Raw genomic sequence first — 27,251 nt, forward strand, 5'->3', positions numbered from 1 at the left:
AACTCTGAGATTGTTCAAATGTTTTATGAGAGATTTGTACAATCATATTTAATAAGATGTGCATCATATTGTACAATAGGCTAATTATTATTAAAATATATGGGTATCTTACATTTATTTTCAAGGAGCCCCAAATAAATTCGACTAATTACTTGTAGCTCTGATCCATAACTCTAGGTCCATAGCTCTAATGCAAAGATATTAGAGCTATGGAATCAGAGCTACATTACTCATAAATTAGGTTGAATAGTTGGGTTCCGGGTGACCTCTAGTGGCGTGTGGAACACATTGACAACAGCTGTGGAGCAGCACACATGCCCCCCACACACACACACACACACACACACACACAGCGCAACTAAGGAGATCAGTCACAAATTCACAATGTGGGCTGGAGCGCTGACAAACTCCAAAGATATTGTGCTAGTGCTCCACATTGCTTACAATGTGTCTAGAAGAACAGAGCGGTTGATTTCCATTATAAATTGATGTTTACCATTTGCATTTACTCCATTTAGCAAACAGAAGACGTGGATTACCTAAAAACATGAAGTCAGGTAAGCGATCATTCCGATCAACTCATCAGACAGTTATCTCACTGTTTAGCTCAGTTTGGAACCTCAATATCTAAGTCTACGCTTTGAATATTGAGGTTCCAAAGTAAACGGAGCTATAGATTTGAACATGCCTATTGCATTGCAAAAGTCCACATATAGTGTATTTGCGTGTCTTAATATTCTGTATTTTGAGTAAGCTACTATGCTACAATTTGGTGGTACATACATCGGAATCTCTTATATCCTAATGTTCCTCTTATGTCAAATTCCTGTGGCTCTTTTCCCAAACCACTATTAAAGTTTACCTTAGTCAACACTTTAACAGACGTTAGGTTCTATTTTGTTTTGCTGATCAGGGTTGCCGAGTGGAGAAATTAACAGTAACACTGATTTGGGGAGGGGAAAAAACTCAAGACCAACAAACCTCTCTCCCACGTACTGATAGTAGAGTCAGCATGTTGCACTTTTCTCCACCACAGACGCTTAGTTGTTAAGTTAAAGTTAGTATCTTGACTTTTCAACAAGTGTACCAACAACACCTTACCCCATCACCCCACCTGCCCCCTCTCCTCCTCCTCCTCCTCCTCCTTCTCCTCCAGCCTGTTGACTGGTTTATCAACAGGATTACTGGCATTGTTGAGAAGTGTGGCAAACTGCATGTGATGTGATATGTAAGCCCCCTGGCCCTGGGTCCTGTTGTAGTAGTAGTATAGTAGTAGTACTTGGTCGTATCTGGTATTATTCTCCAGTCCAGGAGGCTCTATAGCTCGGCCAATTCACTTCACTCCCTAATTGTTATCTTGCTTGGCTTATCACACTGCAGGACAAGCTGCACAGTGCAGACAATACAAACAATAGCTTACTGGAGGGGTTTAAGGACAGGTCCGCTACTACAGAGCAATTTAGGAGATAATAATAATATATACCTATCATCAGTCAACAGTCCTTTATTTGTACCAGTAGCCACCAGGCTCCCCATCCAATCCTGAGATCCCTGACCCCCACATTCTGTTCTGTTCTTTGGGATTACTGATTCCGGCTTGACTCTGGTACACTCCTACCGTACATGGGCTGCTGGAATGTACACTGTAACCATTACTGTTAAGGATAACTGTTGCGACAACTTGCGAGACTCACAAACTGTATATTCACTCATACACTCATTGTTGATATACATACTCATAATCTCTATTGATAGATTAAACAGTCGATATCTGGATAGTATGTACATTGTACAATACATATACTCATCCAGATACCTACAGACTCTATCCTTATCCTAGCCTATATTGTCTCATATTCACCGTTGGTATCCATAATATTCATATATTCTTAGATGTATTCATGCAAATATTCACTGATGGTGGATTGTGTACTGTACAAAGATGCTTAAATTTAGTGATAGAATACATGTTAACTCAGTCAGACCAAGTACAGTCTATTTATTTTATCTTATTCCTTCCTCTCAACCCGCTACCTATCCTGTGTTTCACGCTTACTTCTCCTGCAGCACCTGGATTTCTCCACAGGGATCAATACAAGTTTATCTTATCTAACATCTGACAGACTAATTAACCCATTCTGGGCGGGAACCCCTTCCCCTTTTGGTGTTTTAAACATTATACGTTATAATTTAGCTATTGAAAAATAGCAGATACAAGCTTGTAGGTCTGCTATTTTAGAAAAATCGTGAAAATGTGCCTCAAACCACTGATACAGAAACATGAGGTATTTCAGAAAACTGTCAGGATTTTGAAGATTTTTTTTTTATTTCGACGTCTAGCCTAAATGGGTTAAAGTATCTGAAGGATGCCGTTTGGCCATTCAAACCGGCTCTTATTTTCATGTCGTATCAAATTACAGTTTCAGTTTAAAGCTTTAACCATGTGCTGGTGGATCCATGGTCCTGCTGCTTCACATTACAATAGATGCTAATGCAGGTTGTATACTGTACCAACAGGTACAGTTATTTTAAGCATGTCTTTTCGTCATCTCTCTCCAGGCATGCAAAAGCCACCGTTGGCGCCTAAACCAAAGCTCAACGAACCTCAGAGGTCAGAGTTATCTCCCTTGACCCCCAGACGAGATGGCCTCCCACACGCCTCGCCTGGCATGCCACATCGGGTCAAACCGACATTAGCACCCAAACCCTGCCTGTCCAAAGTCAGTGCTGCAGCGGCACCGGAATCCAACTCACTCTCTCCAAAGAGCCTTCACCAGTTTACATCTGTAGTGGAGAAATCAGACATCCCAAAGAACATTGGTCTCCATAACTCAAGAAATGGAATACAGCAAGAGAACAAGAAACCAGATTGGGATTACATCATCCCCATCTGCCTGTGTACCCATGAAAACTGTCAGTGCATGGGCAATGCTACAGACAACATTTCAGGTAAAAGTGAGAAAAAATGGCACAAAAGTAAAACGGAGGAATGCGGAAAATCATTCTCTAGATCTCAGGTTCGAGTGGAAGTAACCAATGTGAACCTTCTCACAGACATTGTTCTACAGTCAACCATCCATACCTACTGTCGTAACAATAATTCTGTACCAGACACACCTGTTCAAAATAAACGGATAGATAAAAACCATAAATCACACACAGATGCTGCTAGCCCAGTGGCGACCGTGAGTCCCTCTCTACATCTCAGATCATGGAGCGACGAGGCTAATGGTAACATCCTTCCATCAAGCTCTGTCGGACCAGGACCAGAAGAAGGGTTGATTGGCTCCAGTCATGCGTCGGCCTCGTCCCATGCCAGCCCCACCTCATTCCCAACGGGCCCCAAGAAGACCCTTCCTGTCCCTAGTCCGCGGAAGCACAGGAAAGCTGCCCTGGCTAGCCAGGAAAAGGCGGAGGACGAGCGAGGAGGAGGGGAAATGAGCGCCAGAGAGGTGAAGGTGTCATTGGAGAGGAAGAGCAGCCTGTCATCTCTGTATGACAACGTGTGCTTCCCAGCCCAGAGCACCGCCGTCTGTAAGAACGAGCAGACCCCCTCGCTGTCATCGAGGAAAGCCTGCCCTCCACCGGCACCTCCGCCCAGGAAAAAGCCCTTCCTGTCCACACCTGAGAGGACGCCCTCCTCCGCCCCTTGCTCACCCTCACGGGATGCAGAGGAGGATAATCTTGGCTGGAACGACGGTGTCTACGAGATGGAATGTTTGGTGGACGGTGAGGACATTTGGGATGCCGCACGAGTGGAGGGAAGAACGGATGACCGGCAGGCATTTTATGGCGACGTTGCGCACTTCCCTCCATCCAGCGGTCCACAAAACCCTCCGGAGCTCAGTCGACACCCGGCTACTGCCCTGGGAATCGGTGACGGGTCGTCGGAGGGAAACGGGGCTGTGAAGATGGCACCCAAGAAGCCCCAGAGACACAGCGCCCACATGGCGTGGATGCTGGAAAAAGACCCATCGGGGGACATATCCCCAGTCATTGAAAATGTCTGGGGATATGTCCCCCGGGTCCAAGATGGAGCCCCGAGGGACACGAGAATAAGAGAGCTGCCTCTGCTTCCAGAGAAGACGACCAAGAGAAGTCTCTTTCCCACTCTGGTGTCTCCTGGACACTGTAAAGCTCCTCGCCCGGTCCTGTGCAAGCAGAGATCCAAGTCTTTCAGCTCCGCCGACCTCATCCACGCCGAGGGACAGAAAAAGAGCTCTTTGCGCAAGCTCCTCGACTTGAAGCTCTCCGTGATGATGCTGCCCAAACTGAAAGCCAAAGGTGGCCAGACACCGGAATGCACCGTGGCCGAAACGGAGCAATGTGTTGACGGGGACCGGGATGGACTCCGGGGCTCCCAAGAGCACGTGGACGCTAGACCGTGGGCCGTCAGGAAATTCTCCTGCCCGCAGATTGGCTTTGAGCAGAACGTGGATGGAGACGAGTTATCTTACGGTGTGGAGCAGTGCGTAGACTATGAGAACAGTCCTCTCTATGAGGAGATAACAGACTACATGAACCTGCCTCCTGAGGGGAGAGCAGCGACATCCCGCCAGGCCCTGCAGACGTATGATGATGAGAACATTTATGAGGAGCAGGAACCTTACATGCTCCCCCCGCAGAAACACACTGAACACCAACAGAAGCACAGGTAAAGCATGTTGGCTTTAAATCTTACCCTCTGTCTTATTTGTCCTCACCTCGTATGTGTTTTTCACTTTCTCTCTGCCACTCTCTCTCTCCTTCTCTCTCTCTCTTTGTATTTTTTCAACCGTATTATTTATTTTATGACAACACCAAGGATTATATGAGACCAACTGCAGTCAAACTAGACTACTAGACAAAACAGATTGTGAATGGAGAACTAAATAAAGCAGGAAGACTTACAAAATACAAATTGAAAAAGCCAAAAAAGGACAAAGACTCTATAGCATTCAACTTTGACGTCATGGGAGAATCAGAAATGATTGGTCATACAGACTGTGTAGAGCTGTTTATGTGCAGAGGTGAGTCACTCTCTGTCAACAATACTCTAGTCTAAAGGGAGTAAAAAAAAAGAAAAACTGAAAAGGAAACGTCATCCCAGGTACATTTGTGTTGACATTTCTGTCAGACCAGCACACAGACGAGCGGCAGGATGGCACACTTCATAAATAAACATTCTTACCGTAGCAATTTTTCTTTGTCGGAGAGACCACATTGATATGGGACATTTGGTTGGGAAAGAATGTTTATGCAAACAATGCTTGGTCCTGGCAACAGTCAGGGAGTTAACAACAACCTACACAGCTGCACAGGCTCAGAGATCAGAGATTTGAAGTTTAGACTCAAATTTTGACCAGTTTTTCCAGCTCACGGAAGACTGTAAGACTTGAAATTTGTATTTGTGAAATGTGTATGGGACAATCATTTTCGTGCTTTTGTACGTCAATAGCAAAAGTAACCGAGCTACAAGCTCACAATGTGTCATGTTTCAAGGGGTTATAAGCTTGTAGATCGGCTCTTTCAGAACAGGGATGCTAGGCTTCATGTGCTTAATGAGTTTATGTCCGTACTAGTGTTCAGTAGGTCAATTCAGAGCAATAACAATAAGATGCATACAGTTTTGTTCTTGAATGTCTACCCCCTCCACTCCAGTAGTACTTTGGTCTGTGCCTAAAAAAATGCAGTCTGACCTGGGCCATGGCTCAGCGGTCCAGGCACCTTGGCTGGTAATCCAGTCTGGCAGTGTGCCGAGTGTTCGACTCCCGATGGACTTTACTGCATGTCACCCCCCATCTCTCTCCCCATTTCCTGTCAGCCTACTGTCTGTCCCTCCATAAAAAATATAAAATAAAGGCGAAAGCCACAAAAAAATACCTTTAAAAAAATGCAGTCTGAGGATTACACGTTGTACAGTACCGTGTGCCTCCGAGCAGCTTATAGTATGTCAGCCCTTTTTGCTCTGAACTGTGCAACAACAATCACATGTTGAAAACACGTTGAGCTACTTCCAAGCACAGTGGTGCAAAGCATTCGCTCTTGTATACCAGAGCCATGTAACGAAGCAATTTAAGATCACAAAGAAAGAAACATTTGCCTACTGAGTTAGATAGGTACAGTAGATGCTTTATTCCTTTGACCTTTCTTTGGCCGGAAATGTATTTGGCACCGAGCAGCCATTGGAACACAAAAATCACATAACACATACATACGCAATACATAGACGGATCACTCAATACATTGACATCACTACATGACTCCTCTTACAGAGAGAAAAATAGAAGAGGCTACCAGTCATAGTTTGAGTGGCATCACATATCACTCACATGAGAGATAGGGCCTGTTTGTTCAGAAGTCTTGTGGGGATAAAATTATCTCCGAGTGTATAGCGGGTGTGTTCTATCCCTAAATGTCTTTCCCCTTCCTAAGTACTCGGGTCTCATACATTGATGTCATACTCTCAAGTCGTACCCCAGCTATCTTGCTGGATACATTGATGATTTTATGGAGTTTGTTCTTATTAACCAATGATACTGACTGTGACTGAGCCATACCAGGCAACAAAACAAAAAGTAGAAGATCAATGGAAGAGTAGGCTACCATTAGACTTCTATCCACGATATACTGTCTCAGTCGTTAGTACTTGATTGAGAGTTCTTAACAAAAAGTAATAATTGCGGGTGCCCGCTCGCCTAGCGGTCCAGACGCATACCAAATAGGCACTAATGCCTCACTAATTGAATTTGAAACCTAGATTATTAATATCTAATCATTTCAGATCTACAAGGTCAAATCAAATCAAAGGCTCGTAATACATTTAGTGGGGAGTGACCCGTTTGGAATTGAGCCATTTTACTGTTTTGGTTGGAGGTGGCCGGCAAGCCTGGCACACAGCCAGACCCACTCTACTGACCGAAGCATCTGGTCCAGGGCTTGAGGGCTGTGTGATGTGTTGATGGTTATCATGAAATGGCTTTTCCTGCTCTGTTAAACGCTCCATTTCCTGTATGCAATGCATGCATACTGATTTTTCTCCCCTCTTTTTTGGGGGGGCTCTCTCTCTGAGCAGGAAATGTTAGAATACATGTTCTGTTTTTATTAGAGAAGACATCCTCCCTCAAATTATACTATGCTGATGCAGCTATTCTTATTCCAAGTCCTATTTTACACCCACTTATACAGAACTCACGGGCTATCGTTCCCTCGTGATCAAACTCTACTTGTCTCCCAAAGTGCGAGTGCATTTACAGTACAGTATGTGTGGGTGTATTTTATGTACGCTGCAGTTATGTTCTTTAGTGTGGAACTGTATGTAAACTGTATACATGTGTATATTAGCAGTGGATCCCAACCTTTTTAGCTCAAGACCCAAAAGAGAGATTAGGAAGGATGTTTGCCCGGGACCCAAACTAGTGGAAATAGCAGAAATACAAGCTCACAAGGCGTCGCTTCGCGCTGCGCTGTGAGATTGTAGGTCGGCTATTTCTTCATGAAATTAGTGAAAAAGAGAAGAAAAAAATGTTTCCTTTTTTGGGAATGTTTTGAAATAATAATAATAATAATAAAGGGACCCATACAAATGTGCCCGTGACACACATGTGGGTCCCTCCCGACCGACTGTTTGCGAACCAGTGGTTTAAAGTGTTTGCACATGTACAGTATATAAGGACTCACTTAATTTATTTGGACTGTTTTGACCCGTGTTAAAATAACATCCTGTCGTCCCCTTTTCAGAGGCTCTGTGGATGAAGAGGAGGTGTCGGTGGACCAGTTGCACGATGGTTCCTGGGGTGATGATGATGACATCATCATGGCCCACAGCTCCGACGAGGAGGACGATGGGAGCTCCACCTCCAGTAAAGGAGATTCTGCACACCAAGAGGAGGAGCAGAGGGAGGTGAGCATCGGTCCAGAGGCTCCATTGTGGCTCTGTTATTCGACTACAAGTCAAGAACCAAGTGAACCGGGCCGTATTTCACAGGCTCTGGAATCGTTTCCATACACTATACGGCTGTAGTGTCTGTTGATTGTCTCCGTCCGTCCGTCCGTCCGTCCATCCGTCCGTCCGTCCGTCCGTCCATCCGTCCGTCCGTCCGTCCGTCCGTCCGTCCGTCCGTCCGTCCGTCCGTGTGTCTGTCAGTCTGTGAACAGCTAATCTCCGGCACCGTTAACCCAGTCAATGCCACATTTTGCGCACACACTCCCTGGATGCCAATGATGAACCTCTCCCCCAAATTTGCCCCAAAAGTGGCCCCAAAAGTGGATTTTTGCAAAAAACCTTTTTGCCTCAAATCATCCAATTGCCATCAATGGTGTAAGAACAAATGGCACCCTTTTCACATTGGCCTATTACAGCGCCACCAGGAGGCCACAACCTGACCTGGCCTGGTGGAGACCTGTGCCCCGAGGGGCACTTTTTCTGTTTTCCATCCTCTTCTTAAGAGAAATCACACTCGTGTGAAGTGAGTGGCGCCTTTTTATCATGATGACGTCAACAACATGAAGTCACAGGGGATAGACATGCTCCACGGGGCGCCCGCTGGTGCATGCCACATATACGTAGGCTCTGGCCTCACAGCGTGTCGTGTGTTCCAGTCCCGTTCATGACGACCTTTGCTGCATGTCGATCCCCCTGTCTCTCTCTCCCTCTCCCTCTTTCCTGTGAATCTTCACTTGTATCAATAAAGGCCAATAAACAAACTTAAAAAAAAAAAAGACATGATCAACATGCTCAACGTAACGGGGAGGGGGTTAGACAAACACACATTCATGGAAATACTTCATTCATGGAAGCTTGAGAATACAGAATACATTTCAGAATGGTACACCTGAGGCCTACCATACCAGGCCTCAGGCCTGGTATGGTAGTCATCTGGTAGACATTCCATGCATCTATGCACGGAATGTCTATGATCACAGCCTCAGGCTTCTGTGTGCGGCCTAGAGGGCATCTGAGCATGTTCTACAGAATCTACACCATACCTCTTACACCATGCACTCTGTTTGAGGGGTCCTATCTGCAGTGGAAAACGAAGCTAGTCGAGTTGAGCCGGTTCTATGCACTGGGGAAAAAAGGCATTTGTCTTGAGAAGTGTCTGTGTGTATTCAAGTGAACTCGGTCACAATGGACCCTTGTCATTGCACAATGAGTCCTCCTGGAGATTAATACATCTATACTTTGTGATGGACCTCTGTCTTTGTGTTAGAATGAGAGCGGACCGAAAAAGAGCAAGATCCACCACATCGCCACTGAGATCATGAGCTCTGAAAAAGTGTAAGAGCACAGTCCTTTTTTTTCTTTTTTCACTCTACATCAGTGGTTCCCAAACTTTTGAGCTCGGAACCCAAAAGAGAAATTTTATGTTTCCCGGGACCCAAATGTGAAAATAGCTGATCTATTTACTTGAGACCCATAAAAATAGGTACGCGACCCAAACTCGGGTCGACTCCTGACCCACTTTTTGGGAAACAGTGCTTTAGTCTACATCAACGATTCTCTAATGTTTTAATGTCAAGGAACCCCGGTTTGATATGCATAAGGCCAAGGAGCCCCTTTTGATATCATTTTTCTTTGATCTGGGAACCCAATCAATACTGCAAAGTCCATTTGGTTAATATATACAAGTTACAGATATGAAAAGGTTACTTAACTATTGGTAATTAACTATCAGTCATTTAGCTGGGGACCCCTGGTAACCCCTCAAGGACCCCTAACCCCAAACACTACCTTTTTAAGAAGTAGTGAAACTACCAGATCTACAAGCTCACAGCGCATCGCAGGAGACAACACATTTCTCTTTTGGCTCTCGAGCTAAAAGGTTTGGGAACCACTGCTCTACTAACAGTCCTGAGCATTCAACTGAGCGTTCAAGTTCGAGTTACTGTTTACAACATCAACCATATCCACGAGTTACTGTTTACAACATCAACCATATCAACAACAAGCCTTTTCATTTTATTTTTTAACTCTCCCCACTTCCTGTGTCTGTTTAGGTTCGTAGATGTCTTGAAGCTGCTGCATATCGTAAGTATCTCCTTTTTGGGGTGTTTTGGTTCTCGGCACAAAAACAAGTATAATATGCTGTGTGAAATGTGATGGACCATCAGCAGTGGTGGAAAAGTATTGAGTATGATTTACTGTAGCCTACTCTGTTACAAGTAAAAGTCCTGTATTCAAAATGTACAAAAGTATCGGCATCAAAATATACTGTAAGTACTAAAAAGTACTCGTATTGCAGAATGCAATCCACCAGTTCAAATTGTGTAAAAAGTATTTTGAAAGTAACAGATCTACAAGCTCACAATGTGACTCATCACAACGCATTGTGAACTTGTAGATCTGCTATTTTCAAATGGCCGAGAATTGGATAGGGCTGATGAGGTTAATGTATGTTTTCTAAGAAGAATAGAAATATACAAAGTCACTAGTAACTAAAGTTTTCAAATAATTGTAGTGGAGTAAAAGTACAATATGTGCCAGAGATGAGATGTAGCAGTAAAAGTACAGAAAATTGGAAATACTCCAGTAAAGTAAAAGTACCTCAAAAAGTGTGTGTGTGTGCGTGTGTGTGTGTGTGTGTGTGCGCGCGCGCGTGTGTGTTATCTGCTGCAAGCTTCAGCTCATGAGCCAAGCTTGCCCATATGTCTTTGATTATGTTAGCCACTGAGACACACCCCGTGTGGGATAGACAGCATGGACCCTAGCTCCTCCGTCTCGCCCACATTCGCTCACATTCCTCACTGTCTTTTCACCCAGACTTCAGCGGTTTTGGGAACTGACGATAACACACATCACGTTTGTCTGAACTTAGACAGTGAATCACTTTAGTTTCTTCCTGTTGTTGGGACTCAAAATTAAACTAAGTAAACTTCAGAATATTATCAGATATATATTGTGTCATACTGTAGGTGGACGAGAAGAAAAGTTGTAAGATTTTAGACAGTTGTTGTTTTGGCACAAAACAAAGATGCGCTGTGACGCATTGTGTGCTTGTAGATCGGCTATTTTCAAAAGATTTGTATACATTTGAAAACTCGAAATGGGACCTTCTGCATAATGAGTACTAGTACTTTTGGTACTTTAAGTACATTTTGATGCCAACACTTTTGTACTTTTACTCAATTCATACATTTGGAATTCCTGTAACTTTTATTTAGTATTTCTATATTGCAGTATTAAGTCAAAGAAATTGAGTACTTTTTCCACCACTGGCTGTTTTGGCCATGCGGGAGTCTAGTCCGATATCCAGTAAGGAGTCAGTTTAAAGGAATGGTGGTGTCATCGGGCTCTCCACTCATCCAGCTTTTCACAGGATGATGGGGGAGGAGGTAAACAGTTTAATGAACACAGACATATACTCTACCCCAGTGTTTCACAACCCTTTTTGGTTCAGGGCCTACTTGAAAAGTCTCGAAAGCGTTCGCGTACCCACCAACATGGCCAACAAGTGGTCAGATGGGTGGGTGGGCTGCAGGCATTTTCAGAGAAGGATTGTTTTAATGATGAGTCAATGAATTGTGTTCCAGCTTGGCTCAATGGAGAGCATATTTTTTAACCACTTTATTTGTGTCACAATGAAAAATATGATCAATACAATCGTATTAATAATAGGCCTACATGCCACATGGCCCAGTTCTTTGAAAACTAGCGTCTTATATACAGCTATTGTCGTCTGATATATTTTGGTGTCAGCCGAGGGGCCTAGAGCCCTTGGGAATATGGTCAACTAAGTATAGGGTTTATTTTTGTTTAGTTATAACAAAATAGAGTGGTTGATTTTATATGCACCCCTAGAGTATTCCTTACATAAACTGAGGAAAGAATGTCAAATATTTTGACCTCCAAGGGCCCTGTACTTGGACCCCTCCTTTTTCCCCTCGACATCAAATCTCGCCTAAAATAGTCGATTTACTATGTCACAACGCATTGCAACATGAAGCGTTGTGAGCTTGTAGATCTGTTATTTTTGCTGAATGTTCGCCTATTATGTCATGACCAGAGAATGGACTCTAGGGTTCATTTGGTTACGGTGTAAAGGACTCCATTATCTGCTTTGGTTTGACCTGCAACGTCACGTCATCTTGTGAGAGTTGTTTCCATCAGTTAAAATGGTACGCTGTTATTTTGAAGACCAACCAAGTTTTTCCAACATCATCCATGGTCCTCGACTCCTCGTGTGTAAACCACTGGAGCTGTCTCCTGGCTCCCTTCTCTGACTGTAAGCACTTTCTGAGCCCTGCTGTGTCCCATAAACCGCAAAGTTACTCTGGTGTCATCAGAAAGGGAGACAGAATGTGCTTTCTCAGGCACCCCGAGGCTCTGCTGTTCCACTTTTTCGCACAGGGATTTGTGGGATCCTGGAAGTGTAAGGACTCATAATGTAAGACAGCTTTTGTGTAAGGGTCAGGGCCCAGGGTTAACAGCTTTCTGTAGAAGATGTTTGAGGCCTGTGCAACTTTTTGCACCCATTTACTGTTCTGACGGTTTTGGTGTTTATAACACTCTTAAGCTATCAGCATTTTGCTGTGGAGTTTAGACCGATTGATTGCTAATAATTAATTTATCACATAGATACCCAACCTTTTATTTGTCGTCGTCGTCGTCCTAGAAGGACTGAGAAGCCAAGGTGATATCTGTTAGCCCCAATGGGCCGATTTTTGAAAAATCGAAGAACGACTGACATAGAAATATAGCTTTTTCAGAAAACTGTCATTTTCAAACAGACATTTTTAGAATCTGATCTCAGGTCAAAATGGGTTAATAATAAAATGTCACACCATATTATTATTATTATTATTATTATTATTATTATTTTACATATTAAAATATAGTATACAGTCTATTCTAAGCACTGTGTCTGTGTCTTTGCAGGATTTCCGTGAGGCCGTGGCCAAGGCGTCTAGTCAGAGCGGGAAGCCCGTCATAGAAGAGCGTGTCCTCAACCAGATCCTTTACAACCTTCCCCAGCTGTACGAGCTCAACCAGGACCTTCTCAGAGAGCTGGAGCAAAGAGTCGCCAAATGGTACCACATTCACACAACGTGATCTTAATGGAAAACTATTAGAGCCCGAAGGATGGCACATTCTTTGGTCCGATGTGATCCTGATTTTGGAGAGTGCACGTTGTATTTTGTCCAAAAGCTAAATCGTTTCTGATCAATTTGAGAAACGTGTACTTAGTTTCAACCTGGCATCCATATTTTGTCATTATTGGCAAAGATTTTCAAAAAGTTTCCACATTTTTACAAAAACCTTCAAAAAGAATAGGCTATCCAATCTATAAGCTCAGAACGCATCATGATGGATTTAATTGGGGCCTTAATTATATTTTGTCCCTAAACGGGATTCGGGACACATCAGCTGCATAACCGCTGATACCAACGTCAACAAAAAAGTCGAATAATGTCAGATGTCAGGAAATGTGTGGCACAATTACACACGTCAATCGCATTCACAACATTCAACGTGTGTGTCATAATAGGCATAGCTGATGATTAGATAAGATCAAGGTTTCCCCACAGGGAAATCCAAGTGTCCTAGCAGCAATACTGTCAATAACTGATATTGTAAATTAGTGAAAGCCTATCTAGCTTGCTTCTTAGCGAAAATATATATTACAAATATATACAGTACATATATTTTTGACAACATTTTCTCCCTAATTTAGTCATTTTCTGTTGTCACTACTGTTGTATCTACAGTATACTGAGATTTTGAACCCTCCTTCTCCTCCCCCCTGTCTTCCGGAGTCCCCCAGGGCTCGATCCTGGGGACAATACTGTTCTCCCTTTATCTTCTCCCCCTGGGACTAATTTTCAAGAAACATGGCATTGCCTATCACTTCTACGCAGATTATTCCCAAATCTATATGCCTCTAAAAAAAGGGAATCTCAATGACATTAAGGCCTGGATGGCTCTCAACTTCCTCAGTGTAAATGAAAGAAAAATGGAAGTCATAGTGTTTTGGGCCGAGTGGCCCTGGTGTTGTACCCACCGACCCACCGGTCCCCTGCAGCCTTATGCCAAACCCGTTGTCTCTAACCTTGGGGTCAAATTGGATAATGCACTCAAACTGGACAAACTGGTGATAAAAGCTGGAACTAACCACAGCGTTTACCTGAGGCTGCTTGCCAAAAACAAGTCTGTCAACGACTGTCTGTCAACGACTGTCTTTCAACGATTTTGAACGTGTCATTCACGCTTTTATCTCCACGCGTTTAGACTACTGCAATGCACTGTATGTTGGTTTAAACCGGTCTTCCACGGCACGTCTACAACTGGTCCAAAGGTCTGCTGCGCGTCTCCCAACTAGAACCCGTAGGCGTGACCATATTACACCTGTTTTGGCCTCCCTTCACTGGCTCCCCGTCCGTTTTAGAGTTGATTTCAAGATTTTTATTGTTTGTCTTTAAATCACTGAACGGTCTTGCGCCACAGTATCTTTGTGACCTTATAGAGGTTTACACTCCCTCAAGGTCATTGCGTTCTGCTGGCCAGTTGAATCTCCAGGTCACAAAAAAGGCAAGTTTAAAGACTAGAGGTGACCGAGCCTTTTCTGTCATAGCCCCCAAACTGTGGAATGAGCTCCCTCCTTCCCATGTGAAACTGGCCCCCACCATCGAGACTTTTAAATCTCGCCTTAAGACCCACCTGTACACCTTGGCTTTTAATTTAAAAATTTCTGTGGCTTGTTGTAATGTTCTACTGTGTGGTTTGTTGGTGTCTTTTGTTTTAGCTTTATAGTGTATTTAGCTTTTAACTTTCTGTACAGCACTTTGTAAACCTTGCGTTGTGAAATGTGCTATATAAATAAAGTGGATTGGATTGCTCACCTGCCAGTAAGGAGCCCCCACCTGAACACAGTCCAATTATGTTCCAATAGATGCTAGACAAAGCCAGATTTACTGTGATGGATTCAAACCCCCAGACTCTGCAGTGGTGGGCACTAGCTACTTTATCACTGTGCCACCTGAGCTTAGAAATATATTTTTGTTTTAGTTAACGGAAATTAATTGTCGTAACTATTGCTAAAGATAGTTAAAGATTGAGGAAGAGTAGTCTGGCCAGAGAGAGTATCATAGCAGCAATAGCAGTACGTGTGAAACATAGGAGACGTTCAAGGAAGAGGTGGAAGCAAATTAAGATAAAATAAGAATAAATATAGTTAGAGTCTCTGTATGCTTTTCAAGTCTATTTCCAGCCAGGTAATGTTTCTATGATGCATAATGTCTGGATGCTGTTTTACTGATAGGGATGAGAGTGCCCGGCTAGCAGACATCTTTGTGAAGAAAGGGCCCTACCTAAAGATGTACTCCACGTACATCCGTGAGTTCGACAAGAATGTCACCCAGCTGGAAGAGCAGACAAAGAGGAACTCTGTGTTTGCTGCAGTGCTGCGGGAGTTTGAGGTAACGAAGCTCGACAGACCTGTTTTTATCAACCCGTTATTGTGTTTACGAGGAGTGTCTTTGGGTATTTCGATTTCTTTGAATGTGATTATCTTGTTGAACAAAACCTGAATATCATAAGCCTTTGTTTGCTATATAGAGGTTACTTTCTAAATTTACTCCAAATCTAATGCAAATAGTGTATTGGAAAGCTGTGGTTGTGGTAGGAATTCAAGGGGAAGGAAACCTTAATTAATGTTGGCCTACAAAAAGTCTTCATCCCTAGCACTATGTCGATTTCCAGTAGGAATTATTCTATCAATTCTTTTTTGATTTATCGAATACGCAACAAGTGGATTTTGTTAGTCTTGCGAGCTTGTAGATCTGCTATTTTCTGTATTTAAAAAAGTCAATTCTTTAAATACAATTGACTGAATGTTGCACACATGATGTCCATTATAATACTGTATATGTATTGTGTGCCAGGCTAGTCCACGCTGTGCCAACCTGGCGCTGAGACATTACTTGCTGAAGCCTATTCAAAGAATCCCACAGTATCAGATGCTGCTTACAGGTAACACTTAATATTCACTTCATTTTAACAATTACTTTCTCATTATATTATATTCATTCTATTTTCTTCATGCATTTTCCCTCCTACTTACAAACCTTGTGGTATCTTAACACAAGTGTTACACTACCATCTAGTGGTAAGAATGAGATCAGTGTGGCTTTTGTCTCCTTTACCTTCAATGTACTAAGATTTAAAGGCAGACCAAATCAGATTTGGTGACATAACAAGCTTTAACATACACTATGCGAGTTAAGCGGTGCGGTGAGGTTCAATGCCACAATGTGAAGAATGTTTCTTGCATATTAAGAACTAAGAACCTGCATATTCTGTGTCCAGGGTTTCCCCATTTAATTGTAGTAGAAGAATGTACCACACAATCCAGTACTTTAAAACCCATTGTACTGTGGGTTTCTCATTTCCTTCTATAGCTTCTTCTTTTCATTGCTTCTCAAATGGTTTGTAATTTCAGACTATCTGAAGAACCTGACCCCGGAATCGGTGGATTACAAAGACACACAAGGTAAAATGTGATGGTCAGCAATGAACCTGCTAATCTGAACTATTCTGACCGTGTCAGTGGTGTTACAGTACCTACTCATCCTATGTACCAATTCTTTTTACATTTTCATTCATACAGCTGCCCTTGGCATTGTCAAAGAAGTGGCTAATCATGCCAATGATATTATGAAACAAGGGGTGAGGGCCCGACTAAAATATATCCACTCAATTGAATAAATGAATGTGAATGCAGATGGACCATCCTAACATCTTAACTATCTCTCAGGATAATTTTCAGAAGCTGATCCAGGTCCAGTGTCGTCTGAATGGCCACCATGAGATTGTCTTACCTGGGAGGGTGGGTACCGCACAAAACCGTCTTTCCCCCCCCCCCACCCAAGAGATTTTGCTGCAGATTATTGTCAAGCCAAGTCTAACTTTAATTGTATAGTGTGAGGTTCAATGTTCGAACTACAATAAAGGTGGCGGCACATACTGTAATAGTCATCTGCTTCAAATGACTTTGTTTAAATTCTATTTGCCAGGGCCAAAATATCTCGGTGAAAGAGTAGGGAGACCATCTCCATTCACTGCAGATGTGCAGTCTACCATAATGATTTGTTAAAGTATTTTATGTAATTAAATGAAATAAATCCTGGATTGTAGCTTTAACTTGGCTATTGATTTTTACTGTATACTACTGTCCATCCCCTGCAGTCTTATGACAGCGTTCATGTGTTTGTTTTCCAGGTGTTTCTGAAAGAGGGCGTCTTGATGAAGCTGTCCAGGAAGGTCATGCAACCCAGAAGGTTCTTCCTGGTACAGTTCTTCTTAACCCTTCAGGAGCGATTCACTCCTCTGATTCTCTACTGTATTATTAATCCTTTATACACTGTAAAGATGTCCTGTATGGGCATTTCTACACTCCCTACTGTATGTAAAAGTTCAACTCAGGATTTTACAGCATAAAAGCGACTGACGTCTACCATTTCTCCTGTAGTTCAACGACACGTTACTGTACACCACTCCTGTCCAGTCGGGCCAGTATAAGCTCAACAACATGCTGTCCTTGGCTGGGATGAAGGTGAATACTTCTCAGACCATTTCACGACTGCCGTGAGAACACTGGGCACACTGTATAAACGTCATTAACACGTTGGATTTGACTGTGTATTTAATCGATTATCTGTTCACGATGGGAAATAATTTCAGGTCAGCAAGCCGAACCAAGACCTGAAGAATGAGCTGAACATTGAGAGTGTCGAGCGTTCGTTTATTCTCTCTGCAAGGTACAGTAAGAGGAAGAGACAAAAACACCATCCTTATGATAAATAATCTGTGGTATTACGGGAAAATATTTCCCCCTGCAGTACACGGGCCAATAATCACACCATATCATCGCTGTTGGGCAGAAACCATCGCCATATTTTTAACTTTTTATGTTTTTTTCATAACTTAATGCCCTACTTCATCATTCTATGATGTTACACAAAACTAGCAAAATAAATAGCTGATCTGCAATGTAGCTTGTGTAGATCATAGATTGAATGTATTTTAGCTATTTTTTTAATTTGAATCCTGAAAAGTAACGGTGTTGAACATATAAGCTTTCCACCCATAACGATCTGTAGTTATACTATGTGGTGTAACAGTGATCACACGTTGTCCTATTGCTGTAGCTCTGCCACAGAGAGAGACGAGTGGCTGGAGGCCATCTCCATGGCCATCAACGACTACACCAGGAAGAAGATAACGTTCATATCTGGCAAAGCTCCAGAGGAGGTACTGTACAGTGTTGATTGACACACAATGATTTAAGTGAAGTCCATGTTTAGATGTTTTTAACCACGTTAACCAGTGTTCATTTTGTTGACTCAAGCCCAAACCAATTAAATCATTAATAGTTAATTATGTATTATAAATGAACATGTATAGAAGAACAGTTACGGTTCTTATCAACAGACAATTCGTCCAACTCTCTGTAAAAATGAAAGAATACATAAAAAAATAAATTGTTGCTTCATATTCAGATAGAGCCGAGCGACTGTGCCAGTTTGGGCTCCAAAGCGCCCATCTGGATCCCGGACCTGCGAGCCACCATGTGTATGATCTGCACCTGTGACTTCACGCTCACGTGGAGGCGGCACCACTGCAGAGCCTGTGGAAAGGTGAGGCTTCCATCGGGTCACAATGATGGCATAATCCTTTTTTAGTTTTCCCCACAAAGCACCGTTTGTGAGCTTGTAGATCGGCTTTTTCCACTCCACTGTTTTGTTGTTGTTTTTTTTTTTACATTTTGAAACAAGTACTAAGTTTGTAGATGGGCTATTTACACTTTTCAACTTTTTTTTTTACATTTAGTCATTTTCTTTTAACATTTTGTCATTTCTTTGTATATTTTAAGTGATTTGTCATATCTTTCCCGTGGAATCTTTGCTTACGAAGCATAAAAGCCAAACGGAAATGTATTTTTTATTAAAAATATATATTATTAAATGATTAAATGGCAATTATTTGAATTAATGTGTCTAGGTGGTTGCTAGGTTATTGCTAAGGTGTTACTGTACTGTAGGACACTCCGATGTGATTGCAGTCTTTCTAGTTAGGAATTTGTAGATTCACGATTCACACGAACAGGTGATAAATGGGCAATTGGATAGAAGACTGAAGAATGAAAGGAGAATGCAGCACATTAACATCCATTGCAACTGCAAGTACCTACATCAATTGTCCTAATTCATTTTGTGTAAATGACTCATTAGGTGGTGTGCCAGGCGTGCTCCTCCTACAAGTACAGCCTGGAGTATCTAAAGAACCAGCTGGCACGTGTGTGTTCTCAGTGCTTCACCGTCCTCCAGCAGAAGAGAAGTATGTTACTGAAGGGTTTCCTTGTGCGTTCTCTAACGCTTTTCTTATTTTATTTAAGCTACGTTTCCATGGTATCTAGAGCCACCCCTGAAGTTGTTTTAAAAAAAAAAAAGCAGGACCCAAATTAGGTTCTGAGAACATCACCTGAAACATAGCTGATTAGCTGTAATAGCATATGGAAACGAATGCAGAGCCTGTGAAATACATTTCACTGCACGGCACAGTTTACTTACTGTAGTTCTTGTAGTGGAAAAGAGCCATAAGCATGTCGAGTACATCACAGAACCCAACAATCTGTAACAGGTTTGTATTCTCTGATGTTGTCAGACTCAAAGAGGCACATCAGTGGATAGTGGATACAGTATATTTATCCAACAGACTGTCGGGTGGAAGCCATTATCTTACCCAAACCTTTTGTGTGGCAATCGTATGACAATGTATAAAATAAAAAATAACGGTATTTCACAAATCATTTTACAAGGTGAACAAGCACAGGCCATGGCTCTGTCCCCTGGTAGCAAGTCTGCCTTTCAATTCACGAGGAAGCTACCTAAGAAGATACCCGCCGCCCTCAAAGAGGTAACTGAAGCCTGATATATATATATGCCACTGTCGTAAAACAGTGTCATGCACTGAAAATAGCCAGCATAAACTAAGTTTCAGTAGAGTAGAACTCTCATCTAATTTATTTTAATTTGCCTTAGGTTACGGCAAACACAGACAACTCTTCGATGAGTGGTTACCTGCAGAGATCAAAAGGCAATAAGAGACATAAGAGGCTGTGGTTTGTCATCAAGGACAAGGTCCTTTATACGTATGCCGCCAGTGAGGTGAGTACTCCTTGCTTCACTGTATTATTTTTTATTACATGGGGGTTTACCATCATGAAACCCCACATCAAGTAGTGATTCGTTTTAAAACCCAAACATATGTAATGAAGATCTAATGGCCATGATGTTGTTGTTTTCTATCCGTGTAGGATGTGGCAGCCTTGGAGAGTCAACCCCTGTTGGGATTCATGTTAAAGGAAGATTCCTCTGAGAAGTTACAGTTCAAGCTTTACCACAAAAACACGCTCTACTACATTTTTAAAGCTGATGACATCCAAACAGCCCAGAGGTACATAGTTAAAACAATTCATACAAGTAGACTACCGGTACATAGTAATTATAATAATGTGTATGTCTACACCGCAATTCATCCTTGTTGACTAATGCTTAATTTGTCCTAAGCATAATGTTTCCATTTCTTTTTCAGATGGATTGATTCGTTCAAAGAAGCTACGGTTCTTTAATATTGTCTAATATTATATGGGTCCATTTGATTCCATGTGTACCCTCTCTCTGAGTTACATTAACTGAGGATTTGACTGTCTGCAGACAAAGTGTGAAATGGATACTGCAGTTCAGCAGGGTGTTTTACCATTGCTTTAAATGTGAATATGTTATGTTTAGAGTAACAGCAATATAAACCATTTACCTCAATCCTCTCGTAAACCAGCAAAACAATGGGAGACACCAAATGAAAAATATTGGAGTGCAATATATATTTAAGCACATTTACTGTAGCTACCTTTTTGTATATGTGAAGGCTCAGTTGCAGGGTCATATTCTGGCCATTGAAGCTTTCAGTTCATTTATGTACAGTTTTGATACAACCGGACCATGTTCAGCTCTGTTTTAGAGAGTTGGGTCCTGATTATGTGACACAATAATGACTGTCTTTACAACATTATTATTATACATTACTATGTTGTTGATTTACTTGTATATTTACCAACATTTCTAGAAGGCGGTATAGACCATTTAGATATGTTTTAATTGTAAAAATAACTTTATTACAATCATTTTAGTAGAGGCTGTATAACCTTTAGTGTTAGTTGTGGAACACATGCAATAGAAGAGACTAATCCTCATTGTGAGAGAGATATTTAAGGCTTTCTTGAAACAGAATACCTGAACAAATTGATGTAGTTTCACACTGTAGTGACAAAAGACAGAATTTGTTGCACTTTATATCTGTTCTTTTTTTTTTACCCAGATGTTCACAAATATACAGAAGTATTAATCGTTTTCCCCCAATGATCGCACTAGCCGTGTTTTACAGCATCTTGTGTAAATAGAATTTTAAAGATCCCACAATGAAGCATGTGATGAATCTGAAATCATGTCTTTTATATTTACCTGTGTAATTTTGATTTATATACAGTAGGTAGAATAAATATAGCTTTACCATGCGTCATTGTCTTGTTGTAATGAATGTCTTCTGGGTTTCATAAAAAGTCCAGTCTCTTGTTGGAACAAACGGTTAAAAATTAAAGCAAGTGACAAATGCTTTATTATTTACCAATATGCTTGGAAAAGCATCAAAATAGATCCTTAAGTGTTGAATGAAGTATTGAAAGTATGTAATTCAGAAGAAAAGTAGAAAAGATAAAACCATTTTTTTTAATTAAAAGCAAAACATTCAAAGATTGTGGAACTATACACATTTTTGTTGTCTTAGAGAGAGGATGACCAATGTCAATAATGGAAGTGCAATCATTACTACAGTATGTTGAACCTGTAATCCAATAAGATCATTATCCTACCAGTGGTGGAAAGTAAGTATAACCGTCTGTACAGTATGTACGTGTGTATGTATGTACGTACTTACATGTGTACGTCTGTAATTCACGTAGGCCAATAACTCCAGAACCGTTTGCCCCACTGACTTCAAATTCGGCACACACATTCCACAACAGTTTTCAAATAATTGTAGAGTAAAAGTATAATATTTTCCTCTGAGATGTAATGGAGTAGAAGTAAACGTACTGAAAACTGTAATACTCCAGTAAAGTAAAGAAATACCTCAAATTGTACTTTTGTACATTTAGTCAAGTACTACAGTACTTGAGTAAATGTACTAATTACTTTCCATCACTGGTGTTTACCAACCTTATCTGAATCAGGGCCCACTTGGTGTACATTCTCAGAGCACGTTGATCACTCCATCGATAGTGTTCCGGCTTGGATCCATGGCGCTAACATAGTATTCAAATTAATTTATTTATCGGAATGTAAAGAAATCATAGTATTATTATTTTTAAATCAAGAATGCTATGATTTGTTTTATTTTTGTAATGTTTATATTATTTGGGGGCCCACTTCCAATACCCTCACAGCCCACCATGTGGGTCCTGACTCTGAATAGATCAAGAATACTGCAGCACACGTTGTTAAACCGTTTACTTTGCTGCTCTCTGCTGGATAGCAGGTGCCTTGCTCAAGGAAAAATGTGATGTCATTGTCAATGTTTCAGGGCATCCACAGTAGCTGTTTTTGAGACAACAAATACTTGGGACAGAAATGAATGAATCATATACAGCAATATGCCTATTGTCCTACATTGTACACACACTGGTAAGTGAGCACAGTTGGAGAGACCCAAAGATTACGTCGCCCAGAGGGATAAAGTATATTACAGCTTAACCCTCGGGGCGACTTGCACTTTACTTATAGCTGCTATAAGCTTGGGGGGGGGGGGGTTTGGGTGGGTGTGGTTTGTCACGTCTGTGTAACATGACAGGCGTTAAGAATACTGTAGATCACATGCTTGGAAGCAAGTCAGCATGTGATCTACAGTATTCTGTACTGTAGTACTAGTACCATGTTCTGACACACACACACACACACACACACACACACACACACACACACACACACACACTGTAAATGCAACATAGTAGCCGTGTTTGGCTATTTGGTCTATAGCAAGGACTGTATATACAGTCCTTGGTCTATAGAGGGTATGCGTGTGACATCATCAAACCAGGAAGTTATGCAGGAACTCCTACTGAGTGGCTAAAAACTACTTTCTGGCCTTGACAGCCCATAGATCCACACAGAAAAGTCATATCTGATTGCATTAAACAACTCACTTTGCTTGTTGCTTTGCCACACACTGTTCTTTGGCCTCTTCTTACAAGTCTGTATAAAATAACGTATCTGCCATCATTAATCTGCCGTGACTCTATAACCTGGCTCATCTCTAAGGCTGTACCCCAGTAGTGAATTGTGACTTGAGACTTGAGGGCAACTGAAATGTCTTCCCTTCGCCTCCTCCTGTTGTAGACTAAATCAAACTCACCCTCTTTACCCTGTAATAAATCCAGCCTCCCGTGTACTGTAGCTGTTTTGATTTGACCCATTAGGATATACTGAGCATGCAAGATGCTCCTATAGGTCAGAGGAGAGGATAACCTCTCTGACATCAAACGACAAGGCAAATAAGTAGAATGTATGAGACTGAAGATCAGTTCAGGGATCAATAGCATCCGTCTTCAGTCAAGAGTTCAATCAGACTTTCCACTTGGACTGCAACTGGACTGTTTTCAATAAAGAAGGCCTGTCAATGGAACGCGACCATCGCTTCCAGATGTGAGGAAGCAGTTTCAGACTGTGGAGCTGCAGTCTGTCCGCACCTGTCCACTCTCCTGTCCAACAGCAGAGTATCCTGTCCCCATCTTCTGTCCAAGAGCCGAGTATCCTGTCCCCTCTTCTGTCCAATACCACAGGACCATGTCAGCCTCGACCTTATGTCCAATAGCAAGGGGTCCTCACTCCTAGTCCTAATCCACTTTCTTCTAACTATAACCAGCCCTGTGTAATCCGGGGACAGAGTGGCATTCAGACGCACCAGCCATTCCGACTATACATGACTTCAGTGTGAATTGAAAATGGTGGACCCTGTTGTAAACAAGTGTAATGCTTCATCGTGGTGTCGTCCACAGTAACAGTTTTTGTATTGGGTTGTGCTTTCGTTTCAATCAATCAATAGGATTTGGGACAGGGTTAGTAATGAAAGGCAAATGTGTAGTAGTTTTTCAGGCAATAGTCTTTAACCACAATGCCACTGATGAACTCTCTGTTTCACGACTCTTTGAAGTGCCGTTTGAACCACCTACTGGCGTTGACATCTAGCTTCATAAAGTCCAAGATCCAGCTATCCTTCTCGGCTGCCTCCGTAAACTCTTCAAGTGTAATCTGACCTAAAATGGGAATGATAAATATTAATATATTTTTTTACATGAATTGGTTCCATCAATGCAATCCCATCAATATCAAAAGGTGGTCTAGTAAAACAAACAAACTACTAACAAACAAAAGACCATGTATTAGTCTCAATACAGGAGTATGACTGCAGTTCTTTAATGCAGTGCAATAAACCAGGTGGTATACGTGATTTTAGTTTCCAGTTATGGTTTAACTGTCTTGCACGGGGAGTCGGGACACCTTGACACAAACCCCAGTGCTGGAAATCGAACCTGGGACCTTTAGCTTCCCAGGTGCATGGGCTCTACCCATTTAGCTATGACAGCCCCTGACAGTGGAAGGAAAATAGACTCACCATCTTTGTTTCGATCTACCAGCTCAAATATTCTGTCACAGATGTCATTTGGTGACATTCCTTCTAAATTACGGTCGATCTTTTTAATCTTGCAGAGTATCTGAAACATAAGAAAATCAAGTGACATTCAGCACTTATTCAGCACTAATTATGTATCCACAGCTGCCTTTCAATTACAGCAGTGATTTTTGTACTTTGTGTCTATGGAGTTAACATTGACACACACACACACACACACACACACACACACACACACACACACACACACACACACGTGTGCACGTGTGTGTGTGTGTGTGTGTGTGTGTGTGTGTGTGTGTGTGTGTGTGTGTGTGTGTGTGTGTGTGTGTGTGCGTGTGTGTGTGCACGTGTGATTGTGCGTGCGTGCGTGTGTTTTCCTGGATATACCTAAACCTCCAAAACAGCTGTGGACTTACTATCATGTAATTACGGGCTCAGTTGTATTTATTTTAAGCACATATTTCACTGTATGATTGTCTTACTACCGGTATATATATTACTATAGAAGTGTGTGCAGGAGGTGTGCATGTTGTCTTCTACTGGCAGTTTTCAGTCTCACCCTGATGATGCGTTTGACTTCGTTTCTGTCCAGTTTTCCGTTCCCATCTCGGTCGTAAATTTTAAAGGTCCACTTCAACCTTTCCTCAACCGTTCCCCTTAGAACCAGGTGGACTGCAGCAACAAATTCCATGAAGTCTATCACATTGTCCTGTAGGAATATTATCATCATATTAGCACAGCACTGTTGCTCAGTACAGTATTTTTACTACAACAAATATATAGTTAGACAAAAAGATATGCACTACACAGAGGTTACCATATCTAACGATTTGCAAGATTAGCTTCAGTACCCAGGATTTAATGGTATCAAAACGTAAGGCAGAGAGAGAGAGAGAGAGTGTGAGTGTGTCCTGTTGTCAACAGTATTGCTAGTCCTATATGTATTGGAGGGGAGAAAACTATTATAATATGTTGAGTCTTATACTAATATGCTCAGAGGGACTCCAGGATGCCATGATGCAGTTGTATTTCCATGTGTTGGAGGGGGGAAGATTATTATGATATAGCCTACTGAGTCTTATACTAATAGAGGGATATGCTCAGAGGGACTCTAGGAAGCCATGATGATGCAGTATAGTTCCATGTACTGGAGGGGAGGAGACTATTGTAATGTACCGTCTTATGCTAGTGTGTTCAGAGGGGACATAAGGTGCCATGAGGTTGTTGTTGTTTTCATGTTATAGGAGGGAAGAGAACTGAAAGTGTAGTAAAAGAGATATGATCAAATCCAGTGTTATGTTCACACCACAGAGGGGAGCTGTAGTCACATTTTGTTACATGAAAATGTATATATGTACAGCCAGGAGACGTGCCCCAATAATAACCAGTAAGACGCCATGAGGGTGAGGTCGAGCTAAAACAACAGGGGCCCGTTCCACAAAACTTGGATTAGAGATTAAGCCGGGATTTAACAGATATGCTGACTATCCTGGTTTAATATATCCTGGCTTAATATATCCGTTTCACCCACTATTGAACCCATGACCCACAGTTCACCAGTCTGGCCCCTGTCTGGACAACAACCCCCTTCCCCAAAGGTATAGCTCCCTCAGAGGAGGGAGTTACAGTATGGCCAAATATCACAATGTGACAATATCGTTATGCTTACAATATTAAGAATTCTGTTTTAAGTTAATAGTAGTGGTAAAATGTAAACTATATTTTTGGGGTAGTTAATCATTCAGTCTATCCACTATTGAGAGTATGTTCTCTCTTTAATTACAGCAGCAGTATTTATTTTAGAAGCTTAATCAGTCTAAGTCTTGAATAGATTAGTAAAGATACTGAGATATACAGAAGGGGGCAGTAATGCAACTATTAAGGATGCAAACTGCCATAATACCCCATGAAGAAGAAGGATCAGTAAATTTGTGTTCCAACGAATGGGTCTAGAGACAAAAAGCCAGGCTGTCTATTCAGCCAGGCTTTATGATCCTGGCTCGCTAAATCTGCATATCTGAAGTGTGACTGACATGAAATTCAGGTTTTCATGAAATGCAGGTTTTCAAACTGTATGTCTCTGTCTCTGTGTATGTTTTGTACATGTACGTGTCTTACAGTAGGTATGTTGTAAAGTTTATTATGTTGGTGTTAGGTGTGAGGGATATGTTATACAATTATTTGTATGTTGGTATTCTCTCTTAAGTAGCAGTAGTAATAGTAGTAGTAGCAATAGTAGTAGTAAAAGTATTCGTACCCTATTAGTATCAAAAGATTTGAAGAGAGTCTCCATGTATAAGCTCTCCTCTTCAGAAGATTGGTGAATTCCAAACATGTTCCTGAACTCGTGGAGGTGCAGATTTCCACTGGGACACTTCTTGATGAACACTGAGTACAGTGTCTGGATCTGCCTCAACTCCACTGCCTCAGCCTCATCATCCTCCTCTTCTTCTCCACCGTGGTTCTGGCCCATGATGCTAGCACAAGACGCAGCCTAGATCCACTCCATCACAAATCCACTGCTGTAGTG

At 41.8% G+C, this 27,251-nt stretch overlaps 2 protein-coding genes across 2 annotated transcripts; one reads left to right on the forward strand and one right to left on the reverse strand.

Moving 5' to 3' along the window:
- Positions 1-385: 385 nt before the first annotated feature.
- On the forward strand, positions 386-21,548 carry LOC308314857 (FYVE, RhoGEF and PH domain-containing protein 6-like). Its single transcript, XM_080762615.1, has 21 exons — positions 386-557; positions 2,560-4,654; positions 7,720-7,882; positions 9,192-9,259; positions 9,979-10,009; positions 12,857-13,008; positions 15,237-15,393; positions 15,859-15,946; positions 16,416-16,466; positions 16,584-16,642; positions 16,731-16,802; positions 17,195-17,263; positions 17,445-17,528; positions 17,657-17,733; positions 18,124-18,226; positions 18,475-18,612; positions 19,207-19,312; positions 19,794-19,891; positions 20,017-20,142; positions 20,292-20,431; positions 20,570-21,548. The coding sequence occupies exons 1-21, from the start codon at positions 548-550 to the stop codon at positions 20,604-20,606; spliced, it is 3,924 nt and encodes a 1,307-aa protein (XP_080618741.1). The 5' UTR covers positions 386-547; the 3' UTR covers positions 20,607-21,548.
- A 2,196-nt stretch (positions 21,549-23,744) lies between these two features.
- On the reverse strand, positions 23,745-27,194 carry LOC308314576 (guanylyl cyclase-activating protein 2-like; the record flags this gene model as incomplete). The annotated part of the gene is made up of 5 exons (XM_080762206.1): positions 23,745-23,851; positions 24,258-24,341; positions 24,701-24,800; positions 25,281-25,430; positions 26,979-27,194. 5 exons carry the CDS (start codon positions 27,192-27,194, stop codon positions 23,745-23,747), a joined length of 657 nt encoding a protein of 218 aa, XP_080618332.1.
- Between the last annotated feature and the right edge of the window lie 57 nt (positions 27,195-27,251).

Source organism: Protomyctophum bolini (genome assembly GCF_963924005.1).
Source record: "Protomyctophum bolini genome assembly, chromosome: 4".
In the NCBI taxonomy this organism is placed as follows: domain Eukaryota; kingdom Metazoa; phylum Chordata; class Actinopteri; order Myctophiformes; family Myctophidae; genus Protomyctophum; species Protomyctophum bolini.